Source organism: Salvelinus alpinus, chromosome 5, assembly GCF_045679555.1.
Source record: "Salvelinus alpinus chromosome 5, SLU_Salpinus.1, whole genome shotgun sequence".
Classification (NCBI taxonomy): Eukaryota; Metazoa; Chordata; class Actinopteri; order Salmoniformes; family Salmonidae; genus Salvelinus; species Salvelinus alpinus.
Genome location: NC_092090.1, coordinates 82,404,587 through 82,423,605, shown reverse-complemented (window position 1 = coordinate 82,423,605; position 19,019 = coordinate 82,404,587). Strand labels below are relative to the sequence as shown.

The 19,019-nt window shown below is 44.4% G+C and overlaps 1 protein-coding gene across 3 annotated transcripts; it reads left to right on the top strand.

The window, feature by feature from the left end:
- Positions 1 to 32: 32 nt before the first annotated feature.
- On the top strand, positions 33 to 7,008 carry LOC139577010 (tetratricopeptide repeat protein 16). Of its 3 annotated transcripts, XM_071403702.1 has the most exons (13): positions 33 to 188; positions 1,335 to 1,525; positions 1,651 to 1,741; positions 1,909 to 2,052; positions 2,214 to 2,314; positions 2,856 to 2,985; positions 3,219 to 3,433; positions 3,635 to 3,927; positions 4,529 to 4,670; positions 4,765 to 4,930; positions 5,279 to 5,415; positions 5,802 to 5,961; positions 6,210 to 7,008. In XM_071403702.1, exons 2-13 carry the CDS (start codon positions 1,335 to 1,337, stop codon positions 6,375 to 6,377), a joined length of 1,938 nt encoding a protein of 645 aa, XP_071259803.1. In that variant the 5' UTR covers positions 33 to 188; the 3' UTR covers positions 6,378 to 7,008. The 3 variants fall into 3 exon arrangements, with proteins under 3 accessions (XP_071259803.1, XP_071259802.1, XP_071259804.1); XM_071403701.1 differs by lacking the exon at positions 33 to 188 and having other exon boundaries at positions 1,205 to 1,525; XM_071403703.1 differs by lacking the exons at positions 33 to 188; positions 2,856 to 2,985; positions 3,219 to 3,433 and having other exon boundaries at positions 1,205 to 1,525.
- Positions 7,009 to 19,019: the final 12,011 nt, after the last annotated feature.

Sequence of the window (19,019 nt, the reverse complement as noted above, 5' to 3'; positions counted from 1 at the left end):
CAAAATAAAAGTGCAGCTGTTCCCAGGACGTAGTTTGTTTCACAGGGAAGGCGTTCCCTAACGGAAATATGCAAATACCTGCTACAACGCGCCAATAGGATCTCGCTAGCTCGTACATGGCTTTGCCCACATGCTTAATTTGCTCCAACTGTAAACGACACAGATGAACTATTTGGCGTATACCACGGGTATGAGCAAAACATGTATTTTTACTGCTCTAATTACGTTGGTAACCAGTTTATAATAGCGACAAGGAACCTCAGGGGTTTGTGATATATGGCCAATATATCACACTCGTGCCTTATTGCTTAAAAATCCTCTATCTAGCTCTGACAACAGGCACACTTCTCATTTAAAGTAATGTTTTTTTATTGCCGAAATGCCACGTGCGTCCACTTGTATTAGTGTATTTGTAACAACCTAACTATTACGAAACGTAAATTCGATCAAATACGCCTCATGTAGGAAATTAGCAAATAATAATTGTTGTTTACCAAATTCACTATGAGGGGATTCGATTAATCTGACCCGGGGGAAAGTTGATTGTATTCGTTTCGAACCGGGCTGCCTCCTGGGCGTGTGCCAGGAGCCCCGTTCAGACCACGACGAAATCGCCTCAAAACAAAATGTACGTAATTAAGCACGAGGCGTAATTATAAGGATGCTATTTTCACATGATTGCCTTTGAAAAAAACACTTTATCTGCCTTCCCAATGAAAACTAGTTTGAAAATTCGAACATTTATTTAATATAAAATAAATATTGTGTGTTTCTGAGCGGAGCAGATTACTGTTCGATTTGAGAAGGGCGCCACTCCCGCTTTTGCACGCCACGAGCATTATTACAGGGGTCCCGGGGCTCAGCATAATCGAATCATCTCACTCTCTCCTTGCCTGCCATACAAAAATTCCTCACTTCGTGTGCCTATTTTCATGGGCCGAGTAAAACAAATCGCTTCTCCTTTGCCTTTCAGGTTAAAGTTCGAAAGACTTCTCAAAAGATTAAAATTGTCATTATTTATGCAACAAAAGCTTGTGATCAATCTGACAGAATGGGCGTGGTAAATCCACTAGCCGCTCATGCACATGTTGTTCGTTCCCTTGGTTACATGGCGCACTCAACAGTGACTGAAAGCAAAGAGAGAAAAACAACTGTGCAGAAACTTTTCGCACTAATAGCTAAGTAACTAGCTAGCCTGTTATATACAAATACTTTGGTACGTTAGAATTATAAAGTAGGCAATTTTGCGATCCCCTACATTAGCTATGAATGCCAACAAATTGCTAGCTAACGTTAGCTGCATAATATAAGGCATGTCTGTTCCTGCTCTGAAGATGGACCAACAGGTCGACGACGACAGGGTTTTGTTCCCCACTGCTGTGTCGGAGGAAGTGCTCGTGGAGGCGCGGCGTAAACATGCCATCTGCCGGCTCTTTGGGTCCAGCAGCATTTTCCTATCATCTGAAAGCCGGAGAGGGGATCGGCCTGATCTCATTAACATTTTAACAAACAAAGCCATTGAACAGTGAGTTTGACATGGCAACAGGTTGATGCAGCTTCTTTGACAATGTATTACTTTGATCACATGCCAATAGGATCTCTGAAGATGAGTTTACCAAGGGTCACTCACCTATATTTATCAATTTGCAGCTATGAGAATGGAGAAGAGGCAATGGCAGAGTCCCAATTTTCAAAGGCTGTGACATTCTTCACCAAAGCTATCAATCTTCAGCCGAAACAGGTACAGAACCACATAAATTGACATCAAGTACCAAATCATTCTGAATATCTACAGTAACTGCTGTTGGAAGGAGAACAGATGGGAGTGAGGTTGATTGTTTAACTGAAATATAGTCTGATTTGTCTGAAATAATTGTCTGAAGTTGTCATACGTGTCCTGACTTCCAGACCCAGCTCTATGTGAGCCAGGCGGAGGCCTATTTACAGTTATGTGACTTCCAGTCTGCAGTCGTCAGCTACAGGCATGCCTGCCTCCTGGAGCCTCAGGCTAAGACCTTACACACACGTCTGGCCTTCATCTATTACCTACAGGTGAGAGTGAGGAGGGAGGCTGTCTCCCAAAGCGGCCTGCTGTGTGATGCAAACAGGATGATCATTCCTACACAGTCAAGCAAGCATCCAGCACTATTGAAATACCTCTTGCTTTCACTTGAAAACAGTTAGTAATATATAAAATCTTGTCCACTCCACAGGGCCAATGTTTGTATGATAAGGGCATGTTCCTGGATGCTCTGGAGTCGTTTGCCAAGGCTGCCGAGCTCAAGCCTAGCTGCAGGTCATATCACATGAGGAGGTCAGTGTGAAATACAAGTTATTCACATGGAGAGCTATGTGCATAAAAATAATAGATGTGTTACTGTTTCCTCTATTTCCAAACACTTTCTTTGGCTTTATCCATATGTTATCTGCCTAACGCCTCGTGCATATCGGTTGCGTCAAACTGTAACCATTCCGGCAGACGTCCATTAATTTAATTGGGAGGCAATCTGCACCGCTGCGACTCATCTGCGGGACTAGGTTGTGTCGCATGTGTTGGATTTTTTAAACTTGTGTGTTGCTTTGCCGCGTGGTGTCAGTAGTAAACCACAGAAGAAGTTGCTAATGTGTGGTGTGAATCCTTTTGTTGTGATGCGGCACATGGATTGTGAAGACTACGTAAAATGTACCGTATGGCAATAACCTGTGTGGACACGGCGTAAGGAGGTCATGTGAGATCCTTTGACCTCAGCCGTCTCTACAGATAGACAGACGCCTTGTACAGCCATGTGATGGTGCTATTCACCTAATATTTAAAGTGTGAACCACTGAAGTGTCCCCCTTTGTTGCTGTTGTAGCCTGGCATGTCTGACGGCCCTGGGCCGCTATACTGACTGTCTGAGGCTGGTCAGTAACTGGCTGGAGGCAGACTCTCAGACCGCAGATCTGTTCACCCTCAGAGCACGGCTCCACAAACAGCTCAACCAGGTCAGTAGTACACTCTCACACTCCGTTATCTCTGTGTTAAACACTGGGCAATATCTGACAATACCATGCTAGAAAGAACAAAGGTGTGGCGATTTCTAGTTTTAACCCTAGGGATAAATAGCTTATGTACTAGCTCAACACATGTGACGTCATTGCCACTTTTATCTATATAAATGATCAAAAGTCTCATTTACATGCATTCTAATGTAATGACAGCACAATTATCTATACAGGTAAAAATGTGCTACCATGATCTGAGGTCCGCTTTGACTCTCAGTCCGTCGTGCCCAGAGGCAGGTGCCCTGCTGGGGCAGCTAGAGGAGGCCAGTGAAAGGGCCAGGCAGCAGGCCGTCAGCAGGGCCCTGGCAGGGGAGCTCACAGAGGCCCTGTCCAAGATCAACACAGCCCTGGAGCATTGCCCTGAGACTGGGCGGCACTACCTCTTCAGGTGTTGATGGCAGAGTATTTATCAGGTTCTGATTCACCAAGCAAGGGGGTTGATTAGGCCTTTGGTTTATCTGATACATGCCGTTCTCAGCTACCACTGAAGAGATATACATCTTGTTAGGAGAAGCTTCTCTACCAATCTATACTAAATGAGGATACATACTGTCTATTATCCACTAAAGTGTAGTATTTTGCACCATAGGGGTATTCTGTACCGCAGGCTGAAAGAGTTTACTGCTGCCATTGAGGACTTGGTCCTGGCTGTGGAGCTGAGTGAGGCTGGAGACGAGGGAGACCAGGGGTCGGAGCTGAGCGGACACACCCAGGAAGACTGGAGGGCCGTGCAGGGGGAGGCCCAGGTCCAGCTGGTGCTCACTTACAACGACTTTGCTGTGCAGTGCTTCTCCCGTAGCTTCTACACAGAGGCAGTCCTGCTGCTCAACAAGGCCATCCAGGAGCAGAAGGAGGAGAGTGGCCTCTACATCAACAGAGGAGGTGAGAAGAAATGAGGGGAGGGGATAATAGAGGAGGGGAAGATCAGGGAAGTGAGGTATGTCTGAGGGGGTGGGAGGAAGTGGAGGCGAAGGAGGTGAGTTTGGCTGAGGTGAAATTAGGTGAGGAAAGCCGTGGGCTCCCTCTTGAAAAAGGTGCAATTGAAGTCTGGCCCAGTGAAATAACAATATTGTGTGACTATAGATGGTGGGCAGGAGTCTCTGAGATCAAAAGAGAATGTGTTTGAAGTGACTGGTGATTGGATTTTATATCTCCTCATACAAATTGAATACGTTAATGCATAAAGTCAGTACCTATATCCATGGCCATGGGAGATGTTTAGAGGTCGGGGTGCTGAGAATTATTTTCTCCCTGCGCTGCTGAAGGCTATTTTTGTTCACTCATACCGAAGTAATAAAGGCCCAGGGCACTAATTTTGTGTATTTTTTAATTCGGATTATCAGGGGGCGTTGCAGCACCCTCAGCACCCCTACTTTCCGCGGCTATGCCTACATCCATAACATCCAATTTCAGGAATGAGTGCATCTGGGTAGATCGCACACATCACCTCTGATATTTATAAAGGTGGTTGTGGTTTGTGCAGACTGTTTCTTCAAGCAGGACGAGTGGGAGTTTGCCCTGGCTGACTACCAGCAGGCGAAGGAGATGTCTCCTGATGACCAGGTCATCTGGATCCGCCTCGCTGTCATCCACAACACCCTGGGAACACACTGCTACCAGGACCGGTGAGTCTCATCCACAACACCCTGGGAACGCACTGCTACCAGGACCGGTGAGTCTGTCTATCATCCACGCCACTGTTTCTTGTCTTCACCGCAGGAAGTACCAGGATGCAGCTGACAAGTTCTCTGAGGCCATCAATTATAACCCTGGAGTTAGCCGGTACTATGAGAACCGAGCCAAAGCCCACAGTAAACTGCCCAACGTTGAGGGGGCCAAGCAGGATGCCATCAGTACCCTCATCCTGGACCCCACTAATGATCAGGCAAGAGCCTCAACGCCTATATGTCTCATCCACTCTATCCATAAAACGAACATTGGCCTGTACAAAAACTATGGACCAGACATTCTGAGCTTTTATGGCAAGGGCTTAACGTGACTTTGTCAGGAAATACGAAGGGCCCTAGTTATGCAAGTACAAAGCTCTCACTACTTGTTTCCTATGCAGATTGGGGGGGAAACCAAACATGTTTTTTTATAAATACATGAATGGTTGATTCTTTCTTTTAACTAACGTTTCATTTTATGTAATACATGTTTCATAAAGTGGTGCGGAACTCCCACGGTGCAGAACTGACTGCTGTAGTAAATCTGTCCGTTTGTGTGTGTGTAGGTGGTCCCTCTGCTGCTGAGTCTATTCCCAGGCTGCTCCGTGTCAGATGTTCTGTCCAGTGAAACGGCCAGGATGGTCAAAGCCCAGCTGATGGACAGCATCCAGGCCTGCAAACAATCTGCATCCTCCGTGCTAAGGTTAGGCTAGCACTGTTTGTCTGCAACCCCTCCCTGTTACTGCTGAACAGGTCAGACCTGAGTCAGAAAGATATACAGTATGTCCAATACTTAATCTTCACTTGGTTTAGTTTGCCAGGTACAATAGAACCAGTGGAATAGTTCCCAAAGTGCAGAATCCAAGCTAAATTAAGCACACCTCAAGTACTTAAATTTTTTTGACATATTTTGTTTAAAGGGCAGTTGCACAGGTCCAGATGAAGCCTTCTCCTGGACTACAAATAAGCTTTTTCAACAGAGAGTCTCAATTGGAAGTAGGCTAAATATGGGTGTGTTCACCAGTCCCAAAGTGTACAAACTAACTGTGGTGGATGCTAATTACAGATTTCCTTAACCTGTTTCCCCAGAATGTGCAGTGGGCTTGACAAGATAACCCTGCCGCATGACGCAGACAGCCAGTCTGACAGCCAATCCTCAGAGGACCAGTTCGATCAGGGGGCGGAGCCTCTTAAAGTCTGTGTGGCCCCGCAGGAGGTATACCAGCAGATTGTCAGGATCAACCAGCAGGTACGAGACCAGGAAGACATCCAGACACTGGGACAGACAAACTCAGCTAACCTCATCTGAGGTCACTCAATAAAGCCCTTCAATTCAAACTCTCTTTTCCATACCTCTTATTCACCAAATCACATAAAACGCTCATGCTTTCCACTACCATTCACCATTGATCAGTATTTGTTTTAGTTGGATCTTCTACCCGTTGAGAGCATCTCTCATACTGACCAAAGGTGCACTTCCTGTGTTGGCTGTGCCAGGTGAAGCGAGCAGTGCGATTGGCCCTCGAATGGCGGCAGCCTCTACAGTATGACGGGCCCCGTATGGCCCCCGCCTGCACAGTGGAACAGGAGCAGTCTGCACTGGGCTCAAAGGACAGGCCATACCACTGGAGGAAGTTTGGGGGGTTTGGAGTGAATTCCAAATGAGCAGCAACACTATGGCATTTACTACTGTTCAGTTGACATGGTGGAACTGTTGGTCCACTGTTGCTCTTCAGCCCTCTGAGCTTGAGTGTGGCCATAGTAATGTTGGTTGTGATGGTACCACATTGTTCTTAATCCAATAGGTGTCAGTAGAGGCACACATTTCCATAGTTCCACCTCACCTGTTTGGATTTAATTGATCCATTAATCTAGATTGTCAGGGCACAACGATTTTGTTATGGTATTTTCCTCAAGTTTTTGTATTGTTTATGTCCATAGATTAACAGGCATATGGAGACATGTGAAGGGCGTATGACAAAAGGGAATAGGTGGGGCAGTTCAGTGATATGACAGACATAAAGGATGGAGATACTGTAGCTCTATTGTGTCGGTTCTATAAGTTTGAGAATTTAGTTGAATGGTAATACCATTGTCTGTTTAGCAATTGTTTTTAACAGTATACAGTAAATCTTTATTTTTAACAGATTGTTTTGCATTGAAAATTTGTCTGAAAAGTATGTTTTGCCAAATTAAAAGATATATAGACAATTGTATAGATTGAAATCATACTGGTCCTGTAAATAGATCTAGAGTTGAAAATATTTTATGCATGGCAATAAAGTGGTTTACAGTGTGTAATAGTTGTGGATTGTAGCAAGGATTGTAGCATATTGTACATGGGAGACTGGAGAGAAGTTGTCGTTTTGAGAGCGAAGCAGCTGCCCCCTCCCTGCACTGTAGTAACATCTGAGGAGAAAGGAGTTGTGACACTCAACCCTGTAGAAAACACCCCAGCAGTAGCTGATCACATGCACTCCATCCATCCATACCAGCTATTTCAATTGCTGAACAAACAATACTTCATTTGGCTTCATTTGTGACCAGAATGAACGAACAGTACAAAGTCTCCTCAAGCTCCCCTTGTCGGTATAAGAATGAGAGCAGTGGCATAGTCACATGCGGCGTGGAACAGTGGAGAAAGTAGTATAAAAGTACATGTTCATACACCGTACGCCAGGTACCACCCAAATCTTCTCAATGGTGTCTGTCCAATGTTGGTGCAGATGACCACGGAGCCCATGCCCAGACTGATGTCAATCCTCAGATGTGTTGACTTTCAGTCGCTCCATTTGGAGAGCGTGGTCGAGCCGCCGCCTTAAAATGTGGTGTCTCAGTGGGGATGGTGCTTGGTGCCTGGTTCAGCTCCCTCAGACAGTGTGTGTGGGCTGCAGCCACTGAACAAAGTGGTCTGGGACAGACGGTGGTCGTAAAGGAGCTGAAAAGTGTTTCACACCCGCGTAATAAAAGTTTCAGGTTACTCTCCTGTCAGGAATGGGAAATGCGTCCAGGAGATCCCAGTGGCCGTCAGGTTTTACCCCAGACAAAAACACCTCTCTCTGGGCACAGGAGCTGGTGGCTTGGCACCCTGTCAAAGAATTCATGGTGAACCGGAGAAGTTTCATTCACATTTGGCTGGAAACTGTTTTGTCTAAGACATTCAGAACACGTTTGAACTCTTTGGGTAGTGTTGGGAGCAGGTGACGTGCAGCTAATGCACGCCATTATGTCGTCCTGAAAGGGAAATGTACGAGTCTTGCCGTTTTATGATTTGTAGGGCTTTAAGTGGATTAGTGCCGCTTCATTTATTTGCCAGTCATGGTGTGCATCAATGATGATACAAAATTACTCAAATACAGGTAGTTATTTTCCAGTCACATGTGGTGTCTTTGCTCAAGGATGCAGAATCAGATCAAATGAAGCATCAACATTTTATTTTCAAATATTTCTTACAAAAAATATTTACATACGTGATACACAGTTAAATACAAACCTTCCCATTACAATAAGCATTATATAAAGTATAGTTCATCATGGTTAAAGAGAGTGAGGCTACAAAGTAAGGAAATAAAGTGAAAGTTGGTCACTCACTTTACTGGAATAAATACCTGCCGCCTCAAAAACATTCTAAACATTCTAAAGCGTTGCAGTTGGTTTACAGCCTAGTGTCTGGACCGGATTCCGCTACACTCAAAAGTCTGATGCACCAGATGACATGTTTGGCACCTAGGGGATATATTAAAGCGAGTAAAATGTGCTTTCACAATCTTGTAATTTTCATAACCAAATTTAACTGCATATTTCCATTCGCAGAGAGAGGAGCAGACATTAGGTCCTTCTGAGAAATGTTTGAAAGACAATTTATTCATCTTGGAGAGATAAAATGTCTGCCGGTTTGTGCTACTCACAAATTTTCCAGTCAGTTTTACTGGCTTGCCTCAGGAACCCTCTCCCTGTCAGTCTCCCCGTGTTTTGAAGTAGAGGGCTGATCGCCTGTTTTCTGTACAGGGGGAAGAGACAGCCATACTCTTCAGGTCCTTGAGGGCACAGTACAGGGCTTGACCTTTGCAGATGATGTCTGTTTTCCCTGTAACCCTTAATTGTATGACATCTTTCTCTATTTGCTCTCTCTCTGGACATCACCAAGACCAATTGACTTATAAAAGTTTATCTGTCTTGTGGGGTCACTTCCAGCCATTCTGTTCTTTGAGCATGCTGAGATCCCGTCCTTTGTGAACAGTTTTAGTGCTGCTGAAGTCCAGTCCTTTCTTAACAGGTGTACTAGGTGCGTTGTACAGAGAGAGAGTTGGTGAGCTGCAGGCCCGTGTCCAAGGCCGTTCAGTGGGAATGGTCCAAATGGTTAGAGACGGGGTCTTCTTGTCCTTCTCCTTCATAGAAGCAGGAAAGGGTGGCTGATAGTAAATGACAGAGTGAGAAAAGTTAGAGCATTGTTTCCCAAACTCGGTCCTGGTGACCCCTAGGGGTGAACATTTTGTTTTTGCCCTAGCACTGCACAGCTGATTCGAATAATCAAAGCTTAATGATGTGTTATTTGAATCTGCTGTGTAGTGCTAGAGCAAAAACCAAAACGTGCACCTCTTGGGGTCCCTGGGACCAAGTTTGTGAAACACTGAGAGAAGTCAATAAGAGACAAGTAATATTTTTCAGTGCTGAGTTTAGAAACAAAGGTGTCTATTGGAGTTTACAGCACATTATATCTGACTAGCAATTTAGCAAGTATGTTTGTTCAACTGTAGACATGGCAGCTCCGGTACAAGCACCATTGAAGTCACTGAATTATTATCTAAGTCAGGGCTCTCCAACCCTGTTCCTGGAGAGCTACACTCCTGTAGGTTTTCACTCAAACCCCAGTTGTACTAGATTAGATGTGTGTGTATTAGGGAGTTGTTGTGGAATTGTTAGATTAGATGTTAGATATTGCTGCACTGTTGAAACTAGAAACACAAGCATTTCGCTACACTCACAATAACATCTGCTAACCATGTGTATGTGACTAATAAAATGTAATCTTATTTAGATTAGGGTTGGAGTGAAAACCAACTGGACTGTAGCTCTCCAGGAACAGGGTTGGAGAGAACTGATCTAAGTGCAGTATAGGCACAATTCAACTACTCATTGAACAAGCTGAAATTAACTTGTTCTGTGCTTCCTGCAATATGTTTCCAGCACTGAAACCATGTGCATTGTTGTCGTAAAAAGGGTGTAGCAGCTGAGCTTGGCAGGGTTGTCTGTCCCTGCATAGCGGTCCATCTTGGGTAGCAGCAACACGAAGGACACAGCCATAGACAGGTGGTAGAAACTGTGGACATAGGCATATTCCCACTCGTGTAAAACTAATAAAAAAAATAAAAAACGTTTTGATGTCAATGTGTTCAAACTTGTGCAAGCCGAACACATCTCAACTAGGTTTGACATTTACTATTGCCTTCATTGTGAATGGAAAGGGGAGGGAGATTGCGTTGTGATGATACCTGAAAGTAGAAGCGGAGCATCAGAGCCGGAGCACCGAAGCAGCATCCTGGTCCCACCAGTTTGGTGTATACACGTCTCTGGTAGAGGTCCTTTATCGCTTTCATTTTCTGTAACTGAAATATGATACAGTACACAGGATCAGTTTAGAATAACAGGTTCAGTTGAAGAGATAATCAATGCAATGTTGCTTGTGTGTGTGTGTGTGTGTGTGTGTGTGTGTGTGTGTGTGTGTGTGTGTGTGTGTGTGTGTGTGTGTGTGTGTGTGTGTGTGTGTGTGTGTGTGTGTGTGTGTGTGTGTGTGTGTGTGTGTGTGTGTGTGTGTGTGTGTGTGTGTGTGTGTGAGAATGAGAGACAGACACAGCACATTCTTCCAAACAATTGTTCAGTGATACTGCATGCAGAGCTCACTTGCCCTCTGAACATAGTTTTATGCCACTTAACAACGCACCCTGAGGATGGGCCATTACAGTGTCACGATACAATGCTGTTTACATTCACCTATCAGTGTGACCCAGATAGAGATGGCTGTTCCGTACACGATGAAATCCTCCAGGACACTTAATGATACATATGATGGAGAGGCCTGGCCCTTCACATGCATGGTAAATCTAGGTATGTCATGGTAAATCTAGGTACGTCATGGTAAATCTAGGTAGGTTATGGTAAATCTAGGTAGGTCATGGTAAATCTAGGTGCGTCATGGTAAATCTAGGTGCGTCATGGTAAATCTAGGTAGGTCATGGTACATCTAGGTAGGTCATGGTACATCTAGGTAGGTCATGGTAAATCTAGGTACGTCATGGTAAATCTAGGTACGTCATGGTAAATCTAGGTAGGTCATGGTAAATCTAGGTGCGTCATGGTAAATCTAGGTGCGTCATGGTAAATCTAGGTAGGTCATGGTACATCTAGGTAGGTCATGGTACATCTAGGTAGGTCATGGTAAATCTAGGTAGGTCATGGTAAATCTAGGTAGGTCATGGTAAATCTAGGTAGGTCATGGTAAATCTAGGTAGGTCATGGTAAATCTAGGTAGGTCATGGTAAATCTAGGTAGGTCATGGTAAATCTAGGTGCGTCATGGTAAATCTAGGTAGGTCATGGTAAATCTAGGTAGGTCATGGTACATCTAGGTAGGTCATGGTACATCTAGGTAGGTCATGGTAAATCTAGGTGCATCATGGTAAATCTAGGTAGGTCATGGTAAATCTAGGTAGGTCATGGTAAATCTAGGTGCATCATGGTAAATCTAGGTAGGTCATGGTAAATCTAGGTACGTCATGGTAAATCTAAGTACGTCATAGTAAATCTAGGTAGGTCATGGTAAATCTAGGTACGTCATGGTAAATCTAGGTACGTCATGGTAAATCTAGGTGCGTCATGGTAAATCTAGGTGCGTCATGGTAAATCTAGGTAGGTCATGGTAAATCTAGGTAGGTCATGGTACATCTAGGTAGGTCATGGTAAATCTAGGTAGGTCATGGTAAATCTAGGTAGGTCATGGTAAATCTAGGTAGGTCATGGTAAATCTAGGTGCGTCATGGTAAATCTAGGTAGGTCATGGTAAATCTAGGTAGGTCATGGTACATCTAGGTAGGTCATGGTAAATCTAGGATTAAACAGATCCCATACATTTTAAGTACCATTGTATTACACGGTAACTTAATTTCTGTCTATTTCAATTCTGACAGGACACAGTGCCATCAACAAATACTGTCTCTGGTAGGTTAGCAGTGATAGAAACGCAACATAAAGGTAGACCCACACTTCAAGTTGTAAACATATGTGCCCCTAATAAATGACACATATGACTGTACAATGCATTTTCCTCAGTATTAAAATGATAATCATAACTTTTTCTTAGTATGTATTGTATGGCTCAATGTTTTTCCAGAGGCAGTTGTGAAGTAGTGAATATAAATAGTGCATGGATCTAATTGAGTTAATAGAGAGAATGGTAGAGAGGGTGAGTCCTTTAATTACGGCAGGGTGCTAAATCAGGGTCACAGAGTGTTTCTTGGTAGTCTTACACAAATCTACTTTCAAACAAAAGTATACACCTCACACACATGGTTATGGGCTTAAAAAAATAAGACACCTGTACCATGTCAGATATAGAGTTTAAACGTATTCAATTTTGAGTTTACATCTGAATATTACACTTTAAATATATCACAGAACACTGAAATATAACCAAAACGTTTGACATAGAAACACCAGATTTTGGGCTGTTTTTCAAAATAATGTTTATTAATTATGAAATTATGAAAAATATTAAACACACTCCCCCCATGAGGCCACTCGAGGGCAATTTGGTCATTTGATTGCAGGAAAAGGCTACGCCCTTAGAACTAGCTGGTGGTGGTCCTCATCTCTCCTCAACGGTTGCACTTGCTCTGTGGGGCTGATGAGAGAACACAAAGGGGTGCAGTGTAGTTGGGAACACACCCTCATGCCTCAGATTCCAGGAGGGGAGGTAACATTAGCACTCGGCACACGACCAGAACGCCACTCAGGCTTAGCTTGGGGACCCCAGTGGGCGTTCAGTGCCTCTGGTCTCTGTTCTCCCCATACCAGCCCATTGTACAGCCTTTCGAATTTGTAATGGCCCCTGGAAAGGGGCTGACCCCAGAATTCTGAGGTTAAAGGTCATGGATTGAGCCTGTTGAGAGTGCAATGTGAGAGGAGGGGGAAAGCAAACAAAATGAAAGTGTATCATGCTTACTTTCACCTCAACAGGCCCATACCCCTGCTCTGTCCCCCCTGCTCTGTCTAAAAATAGTCATGGACAGTAGTGTGGGAATGTGGCTGCCAGGGACTTCCTGTAAGCATCTGAGAAACCACTGGGCTTCCTTTTGATTAGCTCATAAATAGTTCTGCCTTCTGCCCTCCAGTTCTTTTACAAATAATAAAGAAGATGTTTAGTCAACTCTGTGAACGCATAATACAAAAAAAAAGTTTTAAAGCTGTGGGAATATATCCAAAGTATATTTGGAAAGTGACTTGGAGATACATTGAGTATACAAAACATTGAGTTGAACCCCCTTTTGCCCTCAGAACAGCCATCTATGAGATGAGCAGATGCGTGTTGTGTAAGGTGCTGTAAAATCTAAAAACAAATTATTGGCTCGTCATCTCAGCTAAGGCTGGAAATAGCTAATAAGAACCTTGATAGTGCTGCTGCAAGTTCTATATTTTAAATTTTGTTATAATTATTATTTGTGTGTGTGTGTGTATGTATGTATGTATGTATGTATGTATGTATGTATGTATGTATATATATATGTATGTATGTGTATGTATATGTGTATGTATATATATATATATATATATATATATATATATAAAACAATTTATTATTATTATTATTTTGTTTTTAAGTCTGTCACATCTGTGAATGTGGAATGTGTTTGGTTGGTTGATTGAAAACTTAATAAAACTTTAAATTGAAAAAAAAAAATATGTTGGGGCATGGACCCTACAAGGTGTCGAAAGCGTTCCACAGGGATGATGGCCCATGTTGACTCCAATACTTTCCACAGTTTTGTCAAGTTGGCTGGATGTCCTTTGGGTGGTGGACCATTCTTGATACACACAGGAAACTGCTGAGTGTGAAAAACCCAGCAGCGTTGCAGTTCTTGATAGACTCAAACCGGTGGGCCTGGCACCTACTACCATACCCCGTTCAAAGGCACTTAAATCTTTTGTCTTGACCATTCAACCTCTGAAAGGCACACATACACAATCCATGTCTCAATTGTCTCAAGGCTTAAAAATCCTTCTTTAACCTGTTTCCTCCCCTTCATCTACACGGATTGAAGTGGATTTAACAGGTTACATCAATAAGGGATCATAGCTTTGACCTGGATTCACCTGGTCAGTCTATCTCATGGAAAGAGCAGGTGTTCCTAATGTTTTGTACACTCAGTGTACATACTGTATGAGTATAGAATAGTTATCTGTTAAATTCCCACGTAGAGAATATATCCAGGGCACATGCATACTTTGTGTGTGTGTGTGTTGGTATGTAGGTATGTAGTTATATTTTGTGTGTGTGCCTGTCAGTCTATGTGCTTGATGATGTGTAGGTCTGCCAATCTGTCTGGCTGTCTGTCTGTGAGCATGAATGTGTCTGTTTAAGAGCAGTACCAGCTTGAATAAACTTGGGCTGTGAGCCAAGAGGACATCAGAGAATGTTATGACAGCTCCTCTCCTCTCCTGCTGAAGAGGAGCTGTCACTGTGCTTCTGAGCTCAGAGGAAGTAGGTGAGAATTTAAAAAGATAAAACTATAACCATTGAAATGGACTAAAATGAATTTATCAAGTACCTCAATAGCTTACATAATTTTAAGAGAAGTGAGGCAGTTTAAAATAAACTGTTAAAGACACCTCAGAAATAAATAGAGATTAACAATTCAGATAAAATGTGTTATAATTCAGATTTCAGACATATAAATGATGACTGAAATGAATGTAAATAAAACCAAAAAAATGCCAGTATTGTTTATATCTCAGTTTGGGAATACACCTTTTTATTCTAGAATCTCTCTCTCACTGAAAGAGCGTCATTGACTGAAACAGTATATATTTATTTTCCAACATCTGTGGAGGGGAAAAAAACTCTCTAATGTTTCCTCTTGTCTGTGTGTACTATCCATACTGTCTCCAGACCGTTTCTACACACACACACACACACACACACACACACACACACACACACACACACACACAGACAGACAGACAGACAGACAGACAGACAGACAGACAGACAGACAGACAGACAGACAGACAGACAGACAGACAGACAGACAGACAGACAGACAGACAGACAGACAGACAGACAGACAGACAGAGAGAGAGAGAGAGAGAGAGAGAGAGAGAGAGAGAGAGAGAGAGAGAGAGAGTCGGCTTTCCATTTCATCCCAAAGGTGTTCGATGCAGGCCAGAGCTCTGACCGATCTCAACAAACCATTTCTGTATGGACGTTGCTTTGTGCATGGGCATTGTCATGTTGAAACAGGAAAGGGCCTTCCCCACAAAGTTGCAGCACCTAATCATCTAGAATGACATTGTATGCTGTAGCATTAAGATTTTCCTTGACTGGAACTAAAGGGCCTAGCCCGAAACATGGAAAACAGCAGTTTTCAGTTGGCACTATGCATTGGGGCAAGTAGTGTTGTCCTGGCATCCGCCAAACCCAGATTTGTCCGTCGGACTGCCAGATGGTGACGCGTGATTCATCCCTCCACAGAATGCGTTTCCACTGCTCTAGAGTCCAATGGTGGCAAGCACTCCAGCCGACGCTTGGCATTGCGTATGGTGAACTTAGGCTTGTGTGCAGCTGCTCGGCCAAGGAAACCCATTTCATGAAGCTCCCGACGAACAGTTCTTGTGCTGACGTTGTTTCCAGAGGCAGTTTGAAACTCGGTAGTGAGTGTAGCAAACGAGGACAGACGATTTTTACACACTACGCGCTTCAGCACTCGGTGGTCCCCTTCTGTGAGCTTGGGTGGCTTACCACTTTGCCGCTGAGCCGTTGTTGCTCTTAGACGTTTCCACTTCACAATAACAGCACTTACAGTTGACCGGGGCAGCTCTAGCAGTGCAGAAGTTTGACGAACTGACTTGTTGGAAAGGTGGCATCCAATGATGGTGCCACGTTGAAAGTCACAGAGCTCTTTAGTAAGGCCATTCTACTGCCAATGATTGTCTATGGAGATTGCATGTCTGTGTGCTCGATTTTCTACACCTGTCAGCAACGGGTGTGGCTGAAATAGCCAAATCCACTAATATGAAGGGTTGTCCACATACTTTTGTATATATTGATTATCTGTGTAATTGTATGGAGCATGTGATTGAAGCCTAGCAGTGTAGTGTAGTAGAGGAATCCTAATGCACGTAGCAGACACAGAGGCAGCGTAGCAGAGAGAACATGTGGCTGCTGGGTGCAGACGTTGTGGGCAGGCATGGTGGTCCTCCCAGTCTCAGTCTCTCACTCTCTCTCTGCTGCTTGAGATATTCTAGAGACTCAATCTATCTCACTTTCGCCTTTTTGTTTCTCTCTCTCTCTGTGCTGCTCAAGACATTCTAGAGACTCAACCTCTCTTACTTTCTCCATCGTCTTTCTCTTTTTCGTTTACTCTCTTCGTATCTGTAACTTTGATATGCATAATGCTTTCTAATTTAAATGTTTGTTTATGTATAGGGCCTTAGATATTCTGGATCCACCTCAGTGATAGGTAGGGTCCTGCTCTGAAACTCATCATGAGCTACTTCCTGGTGTGTTCTCTCCACATGGAAACAAGCACACAGAGCAAGATATCAGCACCTGAAGAGGAAATGGGAGAAAGGATGTTCAGGGGACTGAGAAGATGAGGGGAAGGGGTGATGGGAGAGGAGGTTGGGGGTTTAGGGGAGGGGGTAGGGGCTAGGGGGGTTTCCCACTGTTGGAAACAGCAACATCCTCCTCTGTCTGACCTGCGAGTGGAGTGGAGCGAAGTGGAGTAGAGGGCGAGAGCAGAGAGAGAGTTGAGCTGCCAGGCTTGCGCTGGCCTGTCAATAGGACAGAGTCCCCACCACATACAGCAGCATCAGAGGCAAGAGAGGCAGACCCCAGTGCTTGGCACCGTTCGGGAGCCTGCTGCTGGGCTCCTCCTGCTGCTGGGAGGAGAAGGGGGTGGAGGGGAGGAGAGGGGGTGAGGGAGGAAGGGAGGGAGGGAGGGGAAGAGGGATGCAAGGCACACACTTTACCTCTCTCCCTCTCTCTCCCTCTGCACACACATCTCCACAGCAGCACCACCACCACACCACCCACTCTGACCCGGCATCACACAACTCAGCGGCCCCTGGACTGCAGCTAGGTAAGTGGGTAAATATTTACACTCCTCCAGCCTGTCTGTGTGTAAAAGTGTGTGTGTGTGTGTATATAATGTGTGTGTGTGTGTGTTCATAAGTGATTCTGTGTGTGTGTGTGTCTACCGTGAAGTATGTTTTGTGATGTGGTATTCGAGCCAATGAGACTTGTCTCCTGTTCCTGGCCAAAACAAATGTGTGTGTGTGTTTGTGTCTGTGTGGTTGTGAATGTGTGTGTGGTTGTGAATGTGTGTGTGCTGATGGAGAGCTCTCTACTGCTGTGGGAGAGACTGATGAGGGGGAGGATCTTTTTCATGCTAATTCAAGTTCTGAAACTGCACAATGAAAAAGTGATTTGAACAATAAAATATATAATGTGTTATAGCATACTAAATGCATTCGTTTTGATGATGTCATAGGTATTCTGTTAAACGTGTGAAGATGATCAAATCTAGTTCTCATCAACTGCAGCAGAATTAGGATCTTCAGTAGAAATCTACACAAATTATTACTCAATGTTTGTGGATCAATATTGTGAAAAGCACCAGTCTAAGATAGTCAGTGTACATTCTGTAATTATTATTTCTAAAACAATAGTGAAATTAAGTCAATTGCTTGGCGTTAAGAGTGGTGATTGTAGAGATTGCAGAATTCTGCACTTTCTTACATTTAAAAATGTTAGTCATTTAGCAGACGCTCTTGTCCAGAGCAACTTACAGTTAGTGCATTCATCTTAAGCTAGCTAGTGACACAAAGTTTACCTGATAAAGGAGAAATCCCCACCAGATGCTCTGAGGATGGTAGGCTCAGCTGTTTGAAAGTGCCTCAGTGTGAAGGAGAAGGATTTAGTAGCTAGACCATTACTCACAAAGAACACATCAATTATGGTTATGGTCACTGAGGAAAAACAATGCACACAGAATGAGGCGTGGAACAAACTACTTGAAGGCACTCTGGCACAAAGATGGCGGAGTCCCCAACGTGGTGGTTATTAGAAACCATGTCTAAAGTGTCACTCATTCTGCAAAGACAGACCACATGCACTCTCTCTCCACTCCAAAACGTGAGTGAACTCTTCTTAACTTCTCTCAGCCTCTATGTGTCTGTCTGCCTGCGCTCCTCTCTCTGCACTTGGTGTAAGCAGAGCGAGGTTGAGGACTCGTGGAGAGCAGCGGACAATTGAGTTGGAGCAACATACCTTTTCCACTTCACATATGAACGTGAGAAGGCTTGCTAAGAAAGGAGGTAGGAGGAAGGAGGAAGGAGCCCCAGTCTGGTTAAACAGCTCCTCCAGAAAGGATGAGTCTGCCTGGGCCTTCCATCCAGACCAGACAGCCCTGGTCGGAGCAGCCCCAGCTCCCCACAGCCTCTCCAGGGACTGTCCGCTGTCTGTCTGCTGCCAATGAAGGAAAAACACCCCTCCTCCCCTGAGCAGTGGGCCCCAGGGGGACAGAGGGGAGGGGGATGCTGGGGGTGTGGCTATGGGGAGACACACAGGGCTGTGTTTACTCTTCTCTGTGGCCCTGGGACGCCTTGTGAGGAGGAAGGCCTGACTCGCGGGCGACAGACTGAGGGGTCTGTGAGAGACTGCGTTGTCTGTGTGGGGAGAGAGAGAGTGAGTGTGTGTTTGGCAGCTGGACGTACTCCAGCTGTGTCTGGGAGGATAATGAACTCCAGGTGTTCCAGTGGGTAGTTTAAGACACCTGTCACCAATATATAGTGCCAGAAAAAGCCAGACTGCAAACAGGGCTAGACGGTATGTTTGCTTATTTTAAGAAGCCTACCTATGTGGAGCTGTGGGGCTGATGAGGAGGAGAGACGGGACAGGGGGATGTGCAAGGGGGCCTTTCCTAGAATCGGAGCGTGACTGGATGTTTATGTCACTGGTGTGTGTGTGCTTGCATGAATGTATGTGAGTGTGTGTTTGAATGTGTGTGTTTGTGTTACCTTAGAGTAAGCACCT

Bases quoted from the DNA above. Each gene is read 5' to 3' on its own strand.
- LOC139577010 (XM_071403701.1), top strand. From the start codon at position 1,314: ATGTCTGTTCCTGCTCTGAAGATGGACCAACAGGTCGACGACGACAGG. The intron at 3,434-3,634 runs GTGTTGATGGCA...TTTGCACCATAG, and splicing joins GGGCGGCACTACCTCTTCAG to GGGTATTCTGTACCGCAGGC. The intron at 4,931-5,278 runs GCAAGAGCCTCA...GTGTGTGTGTAG, and splicing joins TGGACCCCACTAATGATCAG to GTGGTCCCTCTGCTGCTGAG.